This window comes from Primulina tabacum, chromosome 3, assembly GCF_025594145.1.
Source record: "Primulina tabacum isolate GXHZ01 chromosome 3, ASM2559414v2, whole genome shotgun sequence".
Classification (NCBI taxonomy): domain Eukaryota; kingdom Viridiplantae; phylum Streptophyta; class Magnoliopsida; order Lamiales; family Gesneriaceae; genus Primulina; species Primulina tabacum.
Window position 1 is genome coordinate 38,484,751 of NC_134552.1, and position 21,357 is coordinate 38,506,107.

Sequence of the window (21,357 nt, forward strand, 5' to 3'; positions counted from 1 at the left end):
TCTGCTTAAAGACATGAGACAGTTGGACCCGATAAATCTAATTCATTTTCTGAGAGTTTGACAAGCGAGGACCCGATTCCCTGTGAACTTTGCCCACCTACAAATTTAGAAAGCAGCTGTATCCTTTTAATTATTATCTTACCATTAATAATCACAAGTCCTCCGTATGATGACTCATTTCCATGTCGTTCTCTTTTGGATGTATCCCATCTCTCGTTTATTATCAACCTCTTGTTCCACTTAACAATGATTATTTCTAGACTCCGACCGAATCTTAAACATTAGCCAGACAACTATACTGAAAATATAAGAAATAAAAAATTGTGTAATTTTTATTTTGAAAAATCCTATATAGATTCGACTCACATATAGTTTTTTATTGCAAAAGTTCACATTTCCGTAATAATACAACACTCGTAACAATGTAAATGTAAATAAATATAAACATGTACGCGTAAAAGCCTATGTCCCGTTGCTGTCGCCTGTTGGAGCTATTTGGACTAACATGCCTCTGTTTCCCTATATAAGGCCGAATTCTGAATCATATTTCCTCACCCTTGATTTCAACTTCTTAGTTTATTCCCGTTTCTTGAAATTTTGTTAATTTTCAAGGTTCTCCTTGCGTTAAAAAGGTTAACAAAATAATTCTGTTTATTTATTTAGTTTTACCAAAAGACGTAATGATCCCGTTTTCTTGATTAGTTCATTCATACAAGTTTCTTACTGGGATTTTTGAAATGATTTTTGCAGCAAACTTATAGGCAACTGCAAAAATGACGATCGGAGCAGTGCCGTTTATCAAGAATGGCTGCCTCATGTTTCGCGGCAAGGTTGTCTTGACAGGAGTTCCCGAAAATGTCGTCGTTTCGCCGGCAAATTCTGGATCGGCTTTTCTAGGAGCAAGTTCATCTAGCTCCAGTTCTCGCCATGTTTTCAATCTTGGAGTTCTCGAGTTAGCATTTTCTTTGACTCATGGTTACATTTTTTTTGTAGAGTATCGCTTCTAGTTTCAAGTTTTCACTCCTGAGTTTGTAGAATAAAACAAAATGGTGGATTAGTCGGGAAAAATGTAGAAGCCTGAAAACAATGTCTAGACGTAGAAATCAGCGTGTAACATTTTGATGAGGGGCATCCGAGCAGTAAAAATCACTAATTTTCAAAAGATACTCATGAAATTTGAATATTTTTCATTTGATGACATTCTGTTGATATGATTTCATCCAGCTTTTAAGTTCTTGTTTTATGCACTGTGAGCAATGTACCTGTATTATTCATGTTTGCCGAGTACATTAAAAATCAAGTAGAAAATTTTCGAATTGTTTGAGGTAGGCGATTAGCCACCGGATCCAATCGTCGCTTCATTATGCAAGTTATGTGATTTTTCCCCCCAAGAACATGACATAATCAATACATAATTTTTCCAGGGATTGCAAGTTCGTGTGTCTCTCTATGGCCAAGATCTGGTGGATGATACCGCGTGTCGGAAAATCTGCCTGTGACATTCCTATGGAGACGCAAATGCTTCTACTGGAGGTAGATCAAGAACCTGTTCTCGATGTAGCGGTTGAAGAAACTCCGGCAGAACCGACGAGTGGAAATAAATTTTACGTTCTTATTTTGCCTGTTCTGGATGGAACATTTAGAACAAGTTTACAGGGGACTAAATCAAATGAGCTCCAATTCTGCTATGAAAGTGGTTGGTTTTCAAATCAGACAACGTTATTTATCCGTTTTGGTATAAGAAATTGCTAATTTATTGATCAGAATGCGTTGCTTGTTCATTGCTCAAGGTGATCCTCAACTCCAAACTTCTGAAGCAATGGAAGGAGTTTTTGTTGATTCAGGGGATAACCCTTTTGAACTTATCAAGGATTCGATCAAGTATGTTTTTTACGCTATCAAAACATTAAATCTGGTTTATTAATTTTGAAGTTGTATTGAAATGGCATCTGTCATTTGTATGTGTGCAGAATTTTAGCTAAACACAAGGGAACCTTTAGTCACCTGGATACCAAGGAGGTAAACATGATAAAAGAATGGAAATTCTTTCATATAAACGATGAAAATTATCGAGATTTTGAGATTAATATATCGTTCTTTAAACGACAGATTCCTGCTCATTTAGACTGGTTTGGATGGTGCACTTGGGATGCATTCTACACTGAAGTGTCACCAAATGGAATCAAAGAGGGCCTTCAAAGGTTAGATTACAAATCAAAGATATGGAAACCATTAAGTTACTATTTGAATAGTGTAAGAATTTATATACATGGGTTAATGGTAATGGGTCGCCCATGAGGATAGCCCGACCCGACCCAATGGAGGAAGTGGTTATTGTCTAATAACCTCCCTAATCTTCTTACATGATTAATTAAGACTAATGCACCGACGCATGCGTTTCGTACTTGTATGATATTTTTTATAATTCATTTGATTTATATTTAAATGAGGATCAAAATATAATTATAAGAAATAACGATGGACTACACTGTAATTTTGATATATAGATTAAAAAATAAATTGAAAAATAAAAGATTAAAAAAATGAGGATCAAAATATTATTATAAGAAATAGCGAGGTACTACCTGTAATTTTGATATATAAATTAAAAAATAAATCGAAAAATAAAGAATAAAAAAATAATCTCAATGAGAATTGAACTTATAACCTAAACCCCAAAAAACAATGATTCTATCTGCTGAACTACATATAACTTATAATAAAATTTAACATTTTAGTAATATAAATAATTATTAAAACAGACCATGACACTAAAGTTTGTTAATCTAAAGGTCTCAAATTTAATAAAATAATATAGATAGCATAGATAATCACAATTATCAACAAATGAAGAAGTGGCCGAGACATTCGTTTTTCATTGCACACAAATCATATCACAATTATTAAGCATTTGGATTGTGAAAACTTGATTCCTTTCCATTCGTGGTCGGTATCGGACCATCGAAAAGCATTGTTATCTATGGAATAAAGGTTAGTGATTCAACTACAAAGATCCTAAATCAAAGTATGAATTTATTCGATAATCATATGCGATATTCGAGTGTATAATTTCCGTCATATAGAATCGTGATATGATATGCGTTTATTGAATTATATTACTTGAATTCCATGTTACAGTTTCAAAGAAGGGGGTATTTCCCCTAAGTTCTTGATCATAGACGACGGTTGGCAAGAAACGGTTAACGAATTTATAAAGGAAGGCGAGCCATTGATAGAAGGAACACAGTAAGTTTCTATAGTTTGTCTGGATGAAATTAACCTTGTTATCCATTCGTTGTAATGATTGTTATGATACTTCTTTTGGTGTAGATTTGCTACAAGATTGGTAGATATCAAGGAAAATAGCAAGTTCAAGGGAGAATTGGATGGTTCGAGCGCAAATCTTAAACAGTTGATCCATTATATCAAAGAAAATTACGGCTTGAAGTAAGATTCTCGAGTGAAATGGCAGTTTAAGAAAATTTTCTTGATCTCAAAGATTTCTAAACCACAAGCTTCATGGTATTTTGCAGATATGTTTATATGTGGCATGCTTTAGCTGGTTACTGGGGCGGAGTCCTTTCTTCATCTGAAGCACTGAAAAAATACAACCCTAAGCTCGAATATCCAGTCCAATCACCTAGTAGACTAGGGAACATAAGAGACGTAGCCATGGATGGCTTGGAAAAGTTTGGAGTCGGATTAGTCAACCCCGAAAAAGTTAATGATTTTTACAACGATATGCACAGTTATCTTGCTAGTTGTGGTGTGGATGGAGTAAAAGTCGACGTTCAAAATTTGTTAGAAACATTAGGCAGCACGCACGGAGGAAGAGTTTCAATTACTAAAAAATATCATGAAGCTCTTGATGAATCTATGAAGAAAAATTTTGGGGAAAATAATCTAATCTGCTGCATGAGTCACAATACAGACTCAATTTTCAGGTAAAATATACTTAATTATAGCCTTGTTGAATATTGCAGAGTTTTTATTTCTTCTTGAAGTAATGTTTTTTATATCTTACATCAATTCTTAGTTCGAAGAAGAGCGCGACTGCAAGAGCATCTGAGGATTACATGCCAAATGAACCAACTTTTCAGACACTGCATATTGCATCAGTTTCTTTCAATAGTCTTCTTCTAGGCGAAGTTTTCGTGCCAGATTGGGATATGTTTCATGTAAGAGTTATTGTGTTCTTGCAAATTCGTCGCAATAAAAACAATGATCTGATTCGTTCCTCGGAATTTAAGTGAAGAATATTTTCTGAACACCAAACTTCTTCTTTTTTATATGTAGAGCAATCATAACACCGCTGAGTTCCATGGGGCGGCAAGAGCAATAGGCGGGTGTCCTGTCTATGTAAGGTAAAACCATGTTGCTATTTTCTCAACTCTACTAAAAAGAAAGTACTCTCTTAACCTACTGTTTTTCTTTACTCATCTATTTGATTGTGTGCTATACAGTGACAAGCCAGGAAAACAAGATTTCAGCATCCTAAAGAAACTTGTTCTGTCTGATGGATCCATCTTAAGGGCTAGATATGCTGGCAGGCCAACTCGGGACTGCCTGTTTATCGATCCAGTCATGGATGGAAAGAGGTAATAAAATCTCTTTCATACCATTTACTCAATTTTAGAAAACCAATTGTTTGCTGCTGATGCATTAAAATGATCTCATGTAAAAATGCAACTCGGATATTTGAACCATAAAATAGCTCAAGTTTCATATTTTCGCGCGTTGTTAACATTTTTTTCTGAATTTGTCAACAGCTTGCTGAAGATATGGAACTTGAATAAGCGAACAGGAGTAGTAGGAGTTTTCAACTGCCAAGGTGCAGGAACCTGGCCAATGAAACAAGCTCCTGAATCCACTCCAACCTCGAAAGTGATAGCTGGTTGTGTGAGTCCCCTTGATGTCGAATTTGTTGATGAAATAGTAGAGCAAAGTTGGAATGGAAACTATGTCGTATTCAGCTCTAACTCAGGTTATTTCATACCTACAATTCTCTTTAGCCAATGCAACAGTATGAAATGTAGTAGAAATTTGATTTCTGAACTGTTTAATGTTACAGGGTCAATATCCGTTGTTCCAAAGGACAAAACTGTTGAAGTTTCTTTGAACAGCTTACAATGTGAAATATTTACCATCTCACCGATAAAGGTGAGCTAAAATCTTTAAAACTTTCCCATTTCATAGTTTTAAACGAAACACTGGACTTGGACTAATTATTATGATTCTTTGCATCAGAAACTCAACGAGAAAGTGTATTTTGCCCCGATTGGGTTGATCGAAATGTACAACTCTGGAGGAGCAGTTGAAGATTGCACAATTAATGATGCAACTGTTACAATCAAAGCTAGAGGGTCTGGAATATTTGGAGCATATTCAAGTATCAAACCAAATTCTTGTAAAGTAAACCAGAAGAATGAGGAGTTCACATACCATTCTGAGGATGGGTTATTGAGAGTAAATCTTGGAAACGGCCTTAGCTTTCAAGAGATTGAGATTTCGTATTAATGTTGCTTGCATGTGATGATGAGTGATTTTCAAGAAATTATTAGTGGGAATAAATTTATATTATTATGAGTTTCCAATGGGAAATTTGGGAAAATCTTGCAACTTTTTCCCAAACTTTTTAGGGTAGCAATGATTATATTAATTTTTATTGTCATTATTTTTGTGTGTGTATGTTTGTTTTGTATCTTTCACATGATTCATAAACTCAATTTAAACACGATTTTGATCTAATTATCACCTTGTAGTATACAAACAACTCACATCTATATTTTAAGTGATCTTGGTTTTATTCCCCTTGGGAGACCACTTGGAAATATGATATTTATGTTATTAAATTAAAATGCAGTCCTCCAATTAATATGAAATAATCTCACTTTCAGTAATATGTCAATTATGATTTGAGATGTCATAATTGATTTAATAAATTATCAGGAAAAACAAAATTGAGGCGCAAGCAAAGCATGCTAACTATGTGACGTCTACTAATTTAAAATGTTACTAATTTTTTTTTTTGCAAAGATCACATTTTCGAAATTAATCATTTAAAAATTTTGCATGTATGCAACAATACTGAAAATATGTCATTTAAAAATAATTGTAAACAATCGACCAATGAAAATGTTGTAGTTTAAAATATTGTCAAATCCGGCCCACAATCATGCATAAATAAAATAAAAGAGTAAAATCCTGAAAATCAACAGCACATCGTGAAAACATATAAAACTGATCATGTCTATTCAAAGCTTGAAAAATCGTGATGTGCGGAAAAGTATGGTACTCGGATTGTGTGCGCACATCCAGCGCTGCCTACTACTCAGAGTTCGGCACCCCAGTCTCCTCATCCAAATGCTCATCTGCATCACACACGCTGTTGCATATTTTCTTAATTGCTTGCAAGTGCACAACGTCAAGTGGTAATAAAATGTATTTTCGAGTACAAGTGTCGATCACACGAGGAGTATGTATATAAATGTATATTAATGCTTGTAATTAAAATAGTCTGGATTTTATTTAGAAAAATCAATTAAAAGATTTGTTTGCAAGAATAACTATATTGAAAATGGATTTTTAAATAAAATATAACACCAAACTTTAGCAAATAACAATGGAATAAAAGATCTAGAGGTCCGATTTCACTCAACTATCCACCATGTGTAATTTCTTGTAGCTATGTTATAAAAATCCTTCTTATTCATTAGCCAAGAATCCTATAGTTATCTACTCCCTCTCCCGAGTGTTAAATAGATATTGGTTATCTAAAATTTGATTGTAATGTTCCCATCAACAATCTACAAATAAATAACACATCAAGCACTAGATTCTCTATAGGCTTCAATAGCAATATAGGCCCTCCCAAACTCTATAAATATCATTGATGTATTTTTCTCTTTTTTTGTTTATAATTTCCTTTTCCAAGTGATAAATTGTAAACATATAAATCATTCAACTCATGGCCATTAAATTGAAAGCATTAAGATTAGAACAATACAAATGAACAATATGAAGAACTTAAATAACTTAGTTCATAGATTCCAACACATGGTTTCTAGTTTTGTTCCATCATTCCTCTAGAATTAAAACTTAGTTCATAATAACACAAATAAAATAACAAAACATGGTTCTAAAACAAGACATATCAAATGAAAAAATAAAAGAAAGAAGAACTTAGAACAAGAGTTTGAAGTGCAGTTTCCGTCCCCGGATTTGTGCAAAAGATTTCTCAAGAACTAGATGAACTTGATCGTCAATCTTCTAGCAGCAGCCTCCACTCTTTCCTTGGCTCCCCAATACCCTAGATGGTAAGTAAATAATGTCTTTTTATAGTCCAGACCAGTCTCCAATCGCAGCACACCTTTTTCTTCAACTTTCAAGCGCAGCACACAAAGTTACAGTTTTTCCGGACTCTGTTTTACGAAGACCGCGGGTGCGCTAATGAAGCTACCGCGGGTGCGTTGCAGCTTCGGGGAAATCTTTTAATTTCGAACTTCACTGACCGCGGGTGCGGTAGGCTCTCGGTAATTTTATCTTTTGCACTTTCCAATTCAACACTTTACTACTTCAAACTCTCATTCTAAGCTTCCAAACTACAACAACAAAAACAACAACAAATCACATAAAACCTGCTCAAGAATCACAAAATTCCAAGTTAAAAAAAAGTAATAAAAGTACAATAAATTGCACTTATCACACGCCTAGTGAGTCTAAAGACTCAAAACACCAGTACCGAATAATAGAAAATACATATACATAACATACAGTAGTGAAAAATACTGTAATCAACATACATTTCATGGACTTAAAAGTATAAACGTAACCGTGTCTTATGAAATCATCACGTGTCAAACAGCTCATCTTAATATCATATACTTATGCCTTTTCCGTTAATGAATTCAGTTCATTAGTTGTGACTTTCGTATCAGCTATATCATTTCATCATTAATCGATGGATCCATCTACATAAACCGTGGTACCTGCGGCTGTCGGACATCGGCAACAGTATTACCCATCCACTATGCCTAGGCCTCAACATTATAATTTAAATATATATCGTTAGTCACAACCAATTCTCATCCTTCAAAGCATCATCATTTTCATCATTTAACAAAATCATGCATATACGTAAATATTCTTAAAATCAAGCACGCAATGTAATTTTCATAATTTCATAAAAATCATAATCATGATGCATAAACATTTCAAAGCATGTTAAATTTGTGTTTAGGGAGCTCCCAGGACTAAAAACTCACTCCGAGTGCAAAATGACCATTTTGTCCCTGAAAACCCAAAATGACCGTTTTACCCCTGGACATCTAAATTTCGAGCCGAAGTTTTGCAAACTCCTTAAAATATCTCAAAAAAATATTTAGAAGTGTTTCTTAGAGATAAAATAGAGCTCATTTCAAAACTTAATCGATTCGTTTTAAAACTTGGACCGGGGTCTCGGTTTTAACCCGAATCGAACCGAAACTTTACCAAATTTCTCCCAACTTTTTACCACACTTTATAAACACCTTTACAGCCTTAAAACCCTCAAGACCAGACCCCTAAAGCTCTCGACCATACCCCATATGTTGCTGGAAAATTCTGCGCGTCGCAACTCGAAACCCTACCCGCCCGTTTCCCATACCATCGATCCTAGCCTTTAGTCAATGGGACCAGCCACTAACCGACCTCACTTAGACAACCCTAGGATCTCTCTGGACCTACTGAACCCACTGCTACAGCTCCATGCAAGCCGTGAAGCACCTGCACTTGCTAGTCACCCAAGACGCACACCCGATCCCATCGAACAAGCCTCACCTTCTGCCTATGCATCATACACGAGTCCCACTCGACTAAGACATGACTCCACCCTAATTTCCCTTAATCATTGACGTGCTTCAGACCCTAAATAACAACAGCCTACAGCCCCTTGCACAGCCACAACAAAAAAAACGTGAGTTGCAAATAAAATGCATGTGTGAGCCAAGAAACCGAAGCCACAACTGTGATACATACAGGGACCGAGATATATACGTATAAAGCACACATAACAGCAGGTATATAGTGTGAATAATGCAGAAATAAAGATACATGGCGTGCCTTGATGATTAGATGCTCGAAAACTAGGAGAAATGCGTGACGGGGAGGCACCGGAGGAGCGAGAATGAACTTTTCTTGAAAGAAAATGGAGGGGCAGAAATGCAACAAGGTGCTGCTGTATTTTTGCTGCTGAAGAGACGTGAGAGAGGCTGCTAAGTGAGGGGAGGGGCGGCCAATGTGTTTAAAATAGGGTTAGGGTTTAGGTAATTAGGTTCAAGTAGGATGTTAGTGCACTAATGAACCTTAGATGTAAATTAAAAGGGTTTTATGCCCATTTAGCAATACAATAAACCCAACAAGCCCAAACACACTTCTGAAAATATTTTGTTTAGGTACATTTTTGAAAATATTGTTCAAACCCTCAAAAAGTCCTCCGAATCGTTAAAATTTGCGTGCCGATAAAAAATTACGACCCGGCGAGTAGAAATACTCATGAAGGCCCATTTTTCGAAAAACCCTTAAAAACATCTCCTAATAATAAATAAAAATTAAACATGTAATAAAAATTATTTTCCTGATAATTCTCCGGTCTACGTTCCTCGATTGAACGCGAAATACATCTTAAAATCCTAATGCATGAAACTTTTAAAATATCGTGGAATTAATCCTAGCCATATATGCATTAAATGCATAAAAATAAAAAACACACAATTTAAATAAAACCCTAGATTGTATGCATTCAAGTTACGTAAATTTAAATTTTCTGGACCTTATAAACTATGTGTAACTCATTGATTATTTTGTTTTCCTTAATAATTTTTTAAATCAACTTTATGGCGTCTCAAATCATAATTGACATATATAATTGAAAGTGAGATTGTTTCACATCTCATGGAGATTGGATTTTAATTTAATAATATAAATATCATATTTCCAAGTGATCTCCCAAGGGGAAAAAAACCAAGATCGCTAAAAATATAGATGTCAGTTGTTTGTATACTGAAACGTGATAATTACATCAAATAAATCTTGTTTAAATAACTTGATGGATGGAATGAAAGAGATACATGAGAGAGATACATGTAATACCTAAAACAAGCGAACTCAATTTAAACATAAAAAGACACATATACACATTGTTTGGAAATGTCAAACACAAATTTTTTCTTAGCATTCTGGTTATAACTATTTAGCCATTACTCCAAATTTCTAGAATTATAGTTTAACAGTTAAAACATGAATGCATATTCAGAGTAACCATATTATAAATACATTATCAATCCAATATATCAAATGTTCTAATTACCATGTAGCTGAGTTTCTCGACTAGTCAGTGGAACATAAGGAACTGATGTCTCACTTCCAACGCTTAATGAGCTATCTATACTCTTGTCCACAATTGAAGGTCATGAAAAATGTTGCCCACAGGGATCACGAGTCTCCCGCCGTGTGGGGACCCGGACGCTAATTCATGTCTAAATCATTATTAATATCAAATATAACAATTAAGAAAAGTGGGACTAAATTTTTTTTTTAAATTATAAATGCGGAAACGTGACAGTAATCTATCTGATATACATGTCAAAGTCAAAGTACAATCATGTACTACATGTCTCTATCTCAACTAGGTTCAACGACTATATATCCAGTGCTGAATCCTATTCTGCTTCTGGGCCCGGATCTCCACGCTAACTAAAATCTCTCATCCTCTTCCTGATCCTGATCCTGTCCCACCTGTTGTCATGCACACATACAAACAAGACAACAGCCGGATAACTCCGGTGAGAATTAAATTCCCAGTATAAATCATGTATACATGCATATCATATAAACAGATATAAAAGCATGAAATAGATATTTCATAACATGTATCAAATCAGAAGTGTAAATCAATATAAACTCTGAATATAACATGTATCAAATCCGACACATGAATCAACACAAACTCTGAATCACACTCAGTGACTCATGGACTCTGACTCGACTCGTCCTAATCTAGGGATCCCGATCTGAATAAGAACATACACCCACCTACACTCACGATCGGGGTGGTGGCACGTTCTTATTCGCGGACTTTGGCTCTTTCCATATCGAACATCAGTAATAGAAGAAACTCCAATTCTATCCACTTCGATATAACCAAACATCCGGTGTCTTGACCTATCCGTCACAGACTTTGGCACTTTCGCCAACTCAGTATCTTGTGACAATGTGCAATGTGCTCGTGACGATTCCATCACTATCAGGCACCCCTGTCACAAGACCAATCGTCTCTGCCTAGGTGTATCCACCTATGACTCAATACATAATTCAATCGATCAAAGATATCAATTTCATTCAATTGCAATTATTAATGCAATAAAGTAAAGTATGTGATTTTGGGAAACTCAAGTCAAGTCAACTCGAGTTGTGCAATCCCGCATCAACATCAATTTATACCTTTCGTTTCGTTCTGTCGATCTGACTCTGTCGAAGTCTCGAACTCCCTGCCTATCAAATCAATCTGGCAATAAAAATATCGAATACACTGTATCAATGTATAACTCAATTCAAGACCTGTTCTGATCAATACTCAAATCAAACATAATCTGATCCATATCAATGATATCATGATACAATCTCAATCAATACTGAATCTGATCAAAATCAATCTACTGATGTTTCGACGGCATAACAATACAGTCTCGGTAACCCCGTCAATCTCAACATCACAGATATACTACCAACTCGAGAATTATATCATCAGCTCATAACCATCACAATCTATACATCAAAATCTCAAAATCTGCATACTCTCAATTCAACACATGCTGGAAAATGAAACGATAGCATATGATATCCGTTCTTTGATCCGGTTTCGATTCTACTTATCTCAACATATTAAGAACCCATCATATAGCTCAAAATCTGATTTCCCCAACATGCTATTTCAATTCAAGCAAGAATATAACAAAACTTACATCCTTTAGAAGCCTATGTTGCAAGGAGCAAGAATCTAAACTCGGATTCAAAATCGGATGGTTAGATGTTGCACAATCCAGTTTTATTTACATCTTGAAGCTTGAAGGAATTTCTGTACTTGCTCTCGGTCTTTGGCTGCTGAAATGAAGGAAATGAAGACAATTTATATATATATATATCTTGCATGGTGAAGACACATGTTTCATTCTTTATTCTGCACGTCACACCGCGGGTGCGCTCACTCTGCACCGCGGGCGCGCTGAGCGTACTGGATCACTTCCACAAATTCAGAAGGAACGACCGCGGGTGCGCTGGCTTTTGGACCGCGGGTGCGTTGCCCTCTCTGTCCCAACACCGCAGGTGTGGTCACTTTTATGGCGCGGGTACACCGACTCTACTGTACCACCAAAACTCGAATTGCAACGTCGCCTCTCCATGTATGTTCTTCCATTCCCTTATTCATAATACATGATAACTCAAAAGTATCAAACTAAGATCTCGGGCATTACATTTCTCCCCCTCTTAGATATGAGTTCGTCCTCGAACTCGCAAGCAATCAATCAAAAGCTGAATAAATACTCACGTCATGAAAATAACTCTGGATATTTCTGTCTCATCTCTGATTCTGTGTCCTAAGCTGCTTCTTCAGTGCCATGACGACTCCACTGGACTTTCACTAGCGGACTAGTCTTCGTTCTGAGCTGTTTTTCTTTCCAATCAAGAATCTGAATTGGCTGTTCAATATAACTCAAAGTAACTCTGATAAAATCAATCTCAAAATACTGGCTATACAACATCCGTATATCCCAATCAACAGCTCATAACAAATCAACATCGTGATCTGCCATTAAATCTGTCTAAGTTAAATCGATTCAATATTCAATCTCTTATATCAAATACCAACGGTTATCGTCTTACGTTGGCATATTCAATCTGTCTATTCTGAGCTGTCTTCACTTTTCTCTGAAATAGCTTCACTTCTTCAGTCATATATCTGATCATATCAGGCCCAATATCAGAAATGAAACGTCCTGTCCTTTTTATTGTTTTAAAAGTACTAGAATTTTTTTTTTAAAACTCACTTAGCATCGGCCGAACCATAAAATATTTTTGACATCATTTTAAAAATAAACATCCAACTGCTATTTAAAAATCCAAAGGAAAATATTTTAAAGCATAAAATCATCAAACATTTTACCAACCTAAAAACATTATTTGAAAAGTATAGCCCATAATAAATCTCTCAAAAGCCTCTCAAAAAACATAAATAAATAGTCGTAAATCATGAGTCATCAATCATAATTGCGGAAAAACTAGAAGCGCTGGTCCTCGGGTTGTGTGCGCTACCAGTTCAGTCAAATCATCCGTCAAGTCCTCCCTCAACCTCACCTGCATCCATCACACCTAGTGAGTCTAAAGACTCAACACACCATAATCGTTATAACAAGTAATACGTAATACAGTCAACATATAACGGTGAAAAATACTTGTACTTAAAATATCGTTTTCGTGAAGATGCAAAAACTTCAAACATGACCATTTTCATAAATATTTTCATGATGCATAAACTTTAAATAGAAACATTTTCATAATGATGCATCAACTTAAGCATAAACATTTTCATGACATGCAAACATGAATTTCCTTTTTCCTCAACATGACATGACATAAAACCTTTAACATGATCATGAATATTTTCCTTTTCCTTTGTTGAATTCAGATCGTTAATTGTGACTTTCCTCAACATGACATGAAAATCGATGGATCCATCTACATGAAACCGCAGTACTGGGCGGCGGGGACATCAGCGACACTCTCACCGGTGAACTGAGCCTTGGCCTATCATGATCGAATAGAAATACGATCGTCGGGGTTCCCTCTGGGGCCTTTTCCCATAAATGGGCTCCTTCTGGGGCCTTTTTCCCTCACGACATTCTCATTCTTAACGTTACCACAAAACCGTTACCACATAACCGTTACCACATATTCGTAATGATGGAAACACGATCGTCGGGCTCCCACTGGGACCATAACCCTCACGACATCGCCAACATTAACGAATTAGTCACAATCACTTCACTTCCTTCAACATTTTACATTCACATCACTTTAGAAAAATTTGTGCATAATCATAACATTTTTGTTTTCGAAACCAAGCATGCAACATGTCTTTTAAATGTCTTGCTTAAATCATAAAAATCTCTTAGACATTTAAAAATCATAATTTAATCATGAACATTTCATAAACATTTAAAAATAACCATAATATCATAAAAATAGCATTTAGGGCACTGCCATGACGTTTACTAATTTCTAGGTGTAAAAAGACCGTTTTACCCCTAGACGTAAAATTCCTCGGTTTTGACTTTTATCTTGATTTCATGACTCTAACATGTCCCAAATAATTAATTAAGCGCACATGAATTTTCCCATAATTTTATTTAGCCTAAATCGATGACTTTTAAATTAATCTTCAAATAAGACGTACTAATGCGTTTTAATCCCGAATTAAACCTAACCTTAATATAAAATTCCCAAATTAAAAAATTAGACTTCTAATAATTATTTAAGCTTAAACGTAATTTTTCATAATTTTATAAAGCTTAAAACTAGGCGTTTCAATTAACTCGTTAATTAGCGTGTCGTGCGGCGATTAAATCCCGAATAAATCCAAAACTCGTTATTTTGATCCCAAATTTTAAACATAACATTTTTAAGATTTATTCTACCCTTCCAAATCATGAGCCACCCCCGTGGACCCATGGATTCAATTTTTGTCTTTAAAATCTCGTTTTTGACACATCGACGAACACGCCGAGCCATCTCCCAATTTACTCGAGCCATGCCCGAGCCACCTTGAACCAAAACCTAGCCAACCCATCTAGGGACCCTACTGTGCAAGCCCAGCCCAAAGAACATGAACCTAACCCGCTCAAAAACTTGCCGGAAATCGACCCATGTTTCTGCATGTGTGTGTGTGTAGTGTTCTTGAACAAAAGAACTCCTATCTAGTCTAGGACTCCTCCCAACCCTTAACCATCAAGCCACCCTGACCCTAAATGACCTGGACCACGCCCAGACCATACCCATACCAACCTAAGCCCTGGACCCCTCGCACGAGCCTCCTGAATCAGAAGACACAAGCTGAGCGCTAGTGCTTCTTCACGTGCTGCTGCTGTCACCTGGCGTGGAGGCTTCTACCCAGGCCACCACCGAGTCCAGCCCTTCCTAACCTTCCCTGGACCATCCTTGGCTACCGTCCAGACCACCTAGCCTATCCCTTAACCGAGCCATCCCCCTGAAATTCTGGCCGATCAACAACTCCCTACGGGAAGAGTCCTATGCAGCGTGGACTCTTCCCTAGCCTAGCTGAGCGTGTCCTAGCCCTCTAGGACTCCACCAGGCCCTCTCCCCCAACCCTACTCGAGCCCCAGCCAGCCCTGGCCAATCCCCAAGGGACCATGTAAAACAACCGAACCCTGCACCTTACAAAACCCAAAACAAACTCACGCCCTCTTCCCTTGTTCCAGCTTAACGTTTCTGTTTATCTCTTTTTTTTTTTGTGCAGCGTTTTGTGTGAGTGCTTAGGACCCTAAACTTGTGTAAAAACATACTTGATCATATCCTAACCCATGGCAGTCCCTTTTACAATAATAAATCTATGAATTTGCATCAAAATCTCATGTTTCCCCATGTGTGCATGCAATATACCGAAAATACTGAAAAATAAATCCATGTTCTTCATTCATACAATAATTAAAACAATAATATGATATGATGGATGAGAAAAGAAGATGTATGGCGTGCCTTTGCGTGTAATACGCTCGAATAATCGTTGACGACGAAGAACGGGATGCGACGATAGCTTCTACCTTGCTAACTATCTTCGAAAACCCTCCAAAATATGCTTCCAAGTGCCGTGTGTGTTTGGAGAGTGCTTGGGAGAGTTTTTCAGAATTTTAAAGTAGGTGGCCGATGGATTTGTGTGCAAGGTTTAGGGTTTTGTAATTTTTTTTAACACTTTAAATATAAGTTAATCACCTACAAGGCTAATTAGGCCTATTAAGCCATCTAAGTAGGCCCATTAGTCTAATTAGGATTTAAATAAAATAATACCAAAGTTTTTTTTAATTAAATAAGCGAATTTATTAGCCGGATGACCAAAAAGCTCGTATTTTTGTTGAAAAACCAACAACGATAAAATTTACGTCCCGGCGTATAAAATCACCTCAAAAACCCTTATTTTCAAAAATACTAAAAAGCAACAACCATATTTTAAATAATTAAAAACAATTATTTAATAAAAATATTTTCTATTTTTCAGCCCTCGGTCTCCGTTCCTCGATCGTAACTTGAATACCCTTTAAAAATACATTTTAATGCAACAATGTAGAAAATATATTTTTAACATACAATTATGCACAACATAATTAATTCATGCAACTAAAACATTTAATTAAAATACAGGAGAATTTAATAATTTATATGCATGTGGTTCGCGTGGACCTTTAAATTTTCGGGGCGTTACAATCTCCCCCCCTTAAATTGAATTTCGTCCTCGAAATTCGCTTATCCTTAATATCCCAAAGTTTAGACTTAGTTCTAGTATCCCAAAAATCCACGCTTCCGCTGCGCTACTCTGACAAAATTTAAACTCTAGAAGGTCCTTACGTCTCCTTGATCCCAATTAAATTTTCCTTCTAATTCCTTATTTGCTAATCGCAACTTAAAAAGACCCATAATGACTTAGTGCTATACTATTATAACCTCGAATTTTAATTTTTCTTACGATCCCCAATATTAAAAGATGGATAACCATACTTATCGTATATTACTTTCCTTAATTTATACCCAAAATATTCGTCGACTTATCATATCTCAATCCTAAAATCCCAAACGCTTCTGCTAATGCTTAGATTTTTCAAGCCTAATATCGATTCTTCCTTAAAAACCCTTGATTGACATTCCTTATAACACCTATAACCATGATATCCCAATGTTCCATATATTCTTAAAAGTCTAAATCCTCAAAATTCTTATCATTTAACATATTTAATTCTCACTTATTGCTAAACTAGTTCCCACTTCCGTAATAATTGCAAAATCAATTCTTAATTTCCTCAAAAATTATCTTAATTGATCCTTAATTTCGAAAATCCTACGATTAACCCATAAGTTCTCGGTATTCTTAACTCACTTCTACGGGTTTCCGATAACATAAATTTCAAAATTTTTTAAACTTATTCACCCAAAAATCAATTCCTATAACCAATCTTATCTTTCATCCAACTTAAAATCCCAATTTATATATTTTCTAATTCCCAAATCCTTGCAAATCCTGAAATCATTTTTCCTTACGTCTAATTCCCAAAAATTAATTCGACTAGTAACCATGAATCATAATATTTTCTTAGAAAATCTACATGTCCCAAAGCATTCATAATATTCATGATTAACTTATAGCCCAAAAAGTAAAACGTCAATACTAAAACCCAAAAATCAACATAGTCCAATTCCACCACAAAGCCAACATGCGTTGAAATCAAATAATTTCTTATTTCATATCGTATCACATATAAAAATTCTAAAGCATGTAAGTCATATATTATCATGAAGCTATTAAACATGTGACGTGAACATATAATTCATGTACTTATGCAGGTAACATCATAAAATCATATAAAGCATGTAAACTTACAAGTTTAAGGCTTGACGACTGATCTTCCTGGCGCTGATGGTGGCATAACTCTTTATAGAACCATTGCTCTGATACCAACTGAAACGTCATGTCCTTTTTATAACTTTAAAAGTACTAGAAATTTTTTTTTTAAACCTCACTTAGCATCGACCGAACCATAAAATATTTTTGACATCATTTTAAAAATAAACATCCAACTGCTATTTAAAAATTCAAAGGAAAATATTTTAAAGCATAAAATCGACAAACATTTTACCAACCTAAAAACATTATTTGAAAAGTATAGCCCATACTAAACCTCTCAAAAGCCTCTCAAAAACATAAATAAATAGTCGTAAATCATGAGTCATCAATCATAATTGCGGAAAAAGTAGAAGCGCTGGTCCTCGGGTTGTGTGCGCTATCAGTCCAGTCAAATCATCCGTCAAGTCCTCCCTCAACCTCACCTGCATCCATCACACCTAATGAGTCTAAAGACTCAACACACCATAATCTTTATAACAAGTAATACGTAATACAGTCAACATATAACGGTGAAAAATACTTGTACTTAAAATATCGTTTTCGTGAATATACAAAAACTTCAAACATGACCATTTTCATAAATATTTTCATGATGCATAAACTTTAAATAGAAACATTTTCATAATGATGCATCAACTTAAGCATAAACATTTTCATGACATGCAAACATGAATTTCCTTTTTCCTCAACATGACATGACATAAAACCTTTAACATGATCATGGACATTTTTCTTTTCCTTTGTTGAATTCAGATCGTTAATTGTGACTTTCCTCAGCATGACATGAAAATCGATGGATCCATCTACATGAAACCGCAGTACTGGGCGGCGGGGACATCAGCGACACTCTCACCGGTCAACTGAGCCTTGGCCTATCATGATCGAATAGAAATACGATCGTCGGGGTTCCCTCTGGGGTCTTTTCCCATAAATGGGCTCCCTCTGGGGTCTTTTCCCCTCACGACATTCCCATTCTTACCGTTACCACAAAACCGTTACCACATATTCGTAATGATGGAAACACGATCGTCGGGCTTCCACTGGGACCATAACCCTCACGACGTCGCCAACATTAACGAATTAATCACAATCACTTCACTTCCTTCAACATTTTACATTCACATCACTTTAGAAAAATTTATGCATAATCATAACATTTTTGTTTTCGAAACCAAGCATGCAACATGTCTTTTAAATGTCTTCCTTAAATCATAAAAATCTCTTAGACATTTAAAAATCATAATTTAATCATGAATATGTCATAAACATTTAAACATAACCATAATATCATAAAAATAGCATTTAGGGCACTGCCATGACGTTTACTAATTTCTAGGTGTAAAAAGACCGTTTTACCCCTAGACGTAAAATTCCTCGGTTTTGACTTTTATCTTTATTTCGTGACTCTAACATGTCCCAAATAATTATTTAAGCCCACATGAATTTTCCCATAATTTTATTTAGCTTAAATCGATGACTTTTAAATTAATCTTCAAATAAGACGTACTAATGCGTTTTAATCCCGAATTAAACCAAACCTTAATATAAAATTCCCAAATTAAAAACTTAGACTTCTAATAATTATTTAAGCTTAAAAGTAATTTTTCATAATTTTATAAAGCATAAAACTAGGCGTTTCAATTAACTCGTTAATTAGCGTGTCGTGCGGCGATTAAATCCTGAATAAATCCAAAACTCGTTATTTTGATCCCAAATTTTAAACATAACATTTTTAAGATTTATTCTACCCTTCCAAGTCATGAGCCACCCCCGTGGACCCACGGATTCAATTTTTGTCATTAAAATCTCGTTTTTGACACATCGACGAACACGCCGAGCCACGCCCCAGCCACCTTGAACCAAAACCTAGCCAACCCATCTAGGGACCCTACTGTGCAAGCCCAGCCCAAAGGGCATGACCCTAACCCACTCAAAAACTTGCTGGAAGTCGACCCATGTTCTGCATGTGTGTGTGTGTAGTGTTCTTGAACAAAAGAACTCCTATCTAGTCTAGGACTCCTCCCAACCCTTAACCATCGAGCCACCCTGACCCTTAATGACCCTGGACCATACCCAGACCATACCCATACCAACCCAAGCCCTGGACCCCTCGCACGAGCCTCCTGAATCAGAAGACACAAGCTGAGCGCTAGTGCTTCTTCACGTGCTGCTGCTGTCACCTGGCGTGGAGGCTTCTACCAAGGCCACCACCCAGCCCAGCCCTTCCTAACCTTCCCTGGACCATCCTTGGCAACCGTCCAGACCACCTAGCCTATCCCTTAACCGAGCCACCCCCCTGAAATTCTGGCCGATCAACAACTCCCTACGGGAAGAGTCCTATGCAGCGTGGACTCTTCCCTAGCCTAGCCGAGCGTTTCCTAGCCCTCTAGGACTCCACCAGGCCCTCTCCCCCAACCCTACTCGAGCCCCAGCCAGCCCTGGCCAAGCCCCAAGGGACCATGCAAAACAACCGAACCCTGCACCTTACAAAACCCAAAACAAACTCACGCCCTCTTCCCTTGTTCCAGCTTAACGTTTCTGTTTATCTCTTTTTTTTTTTGTGCAGCATTTTGTGTGAGTGCTTAGGACCCTAAACCTGTGTAAAAACATATTTGATCATATCCTAACCTATGGCAGTCCTTTTTACAATAATAAATCTATGAATTTGCATCAAAATCTCATGTTTCCCCATGTGTGCATGCAATATACCGAAAATACTGAAAAATAAATACATGTTCTTCATTCATACTGTCACGCCCCGAAACTCGGTATTTGACACCGGCGTCCTTTAACAATCACACAATTGAAACAACCAGCATCGTAGCATAATATAAACCGAAATACCAGTTTATTAATAATAATCTCAAAAACCAAAGTCTTTACAACTGAAATAACTAATGAAATAAATGCGGAAACGTTTTTACATAAAACTTGAGTACCAAAATTCAGAAACCTCTTTGCTAGCAACTCTCGAGATTAAAAAAATTCACCAGCCCCAAAATTTATTGTTCCGATTCTTCTTCTTCAATCTGCTCTTCGGATTTATCTGGGAAGGTTGTAAGGGGTGAGTATTTTGGGAAATACTCAGCAAGTAGGGGCCGTTCGAGTACAACAAAACAACATGCAATTTCAAAATATACATACCATGCAAACATAATTCTTATCACGTGCGCATCATTAACCCGACACTGAGATTCATCTACTTTCAATGGTTTACTGATATCAGTCCCTAATTTTTACTCCTCTAAGGGGACGAGGCCGTATAGCGGTTATCTCTCCCACTGCGTAAGGGTACGTATGGTTGGGATTCCCACCCATATCAAGTTGAATTTTCACAGTGTCAAAACATTTATTCATGCAAAATATCGTAACCAGAAGGGTGTAGAAGAAGAATTGTACTCTCCCGAATTTTTATAAAAAACCGAAAATATATGTATCGAAATTCAATAATTTAAAACAAGCCCACTTACCTTAAATTCTTGATGAAAAACGTAAAAAGGCTAGGGTTCTTCGAAATTCCTACTTAACTGGTTGGACGGCGGCAACTCGAAAATTCCTAAGGAGACTAGAGCACAAATTTTCGTAAATTTGGTGTGATATGTGGTGTGATTTACGAGTCTACAGGGCCCTCCTAT

The 21,357-nt window shown here is 36.3% G+C and overlaps 1 protein-coding gene across 2 annotated transcripts; it reads left to right on the plus strand.

Moving 5' to 3' along the window:
• The first annotated feature begins 454 nt into the window (after nucleotides 1-454).
• Nucleotides 455-5,639, plus strand: LOC142541068 (putative galactinol--sucrose galactosyltransferase 2). 2 transcript variants are annotated; one of them, XM_075647608.1, is made up of 15 exons: nucleotides 455-632; nucleotides 751-952; nucleotides 1,425-1,696; nucleotides 1,791-1,881; nucleotides 1,971-2,019; nucleotides 2,110-2,201; nucleotides 3,139-3,246; nucleotides 3,331-3,447; nucleotides 3,534-3,944; nucleotides 4,037-4,178; nucleotides 4,297-4,364; nucleotides 4,464-4,598; nucleotides 4,770-4,984; nucleotides 5,072-5,160; nucleotides 5,248-5,639. In XM_075647608.1, exons 2-15 carry the CDS (start codon nucleotides 774-776, stop codon nucleotides 5,515-5,517), a joined length of 2,238 nt encoding a protein of 745 aa, XP_075503723.1. In that variant the 5' UTR covers nucleotides 455-632; nucleotides 751-773; the 3' UTR covers nucleotides 5,518-5,639. The 2 variants fall into 2 exon arrangements, with proteins under 2 accessions (XP_075503723.1, XP_075503725.1); XM_075647610.1 differs by having other exon boundaries at nucleotides 616-632; nucleotides 762-952.
• Nucleotides 5,640-21,357: the final 15,718 nt, after the last annotated feature.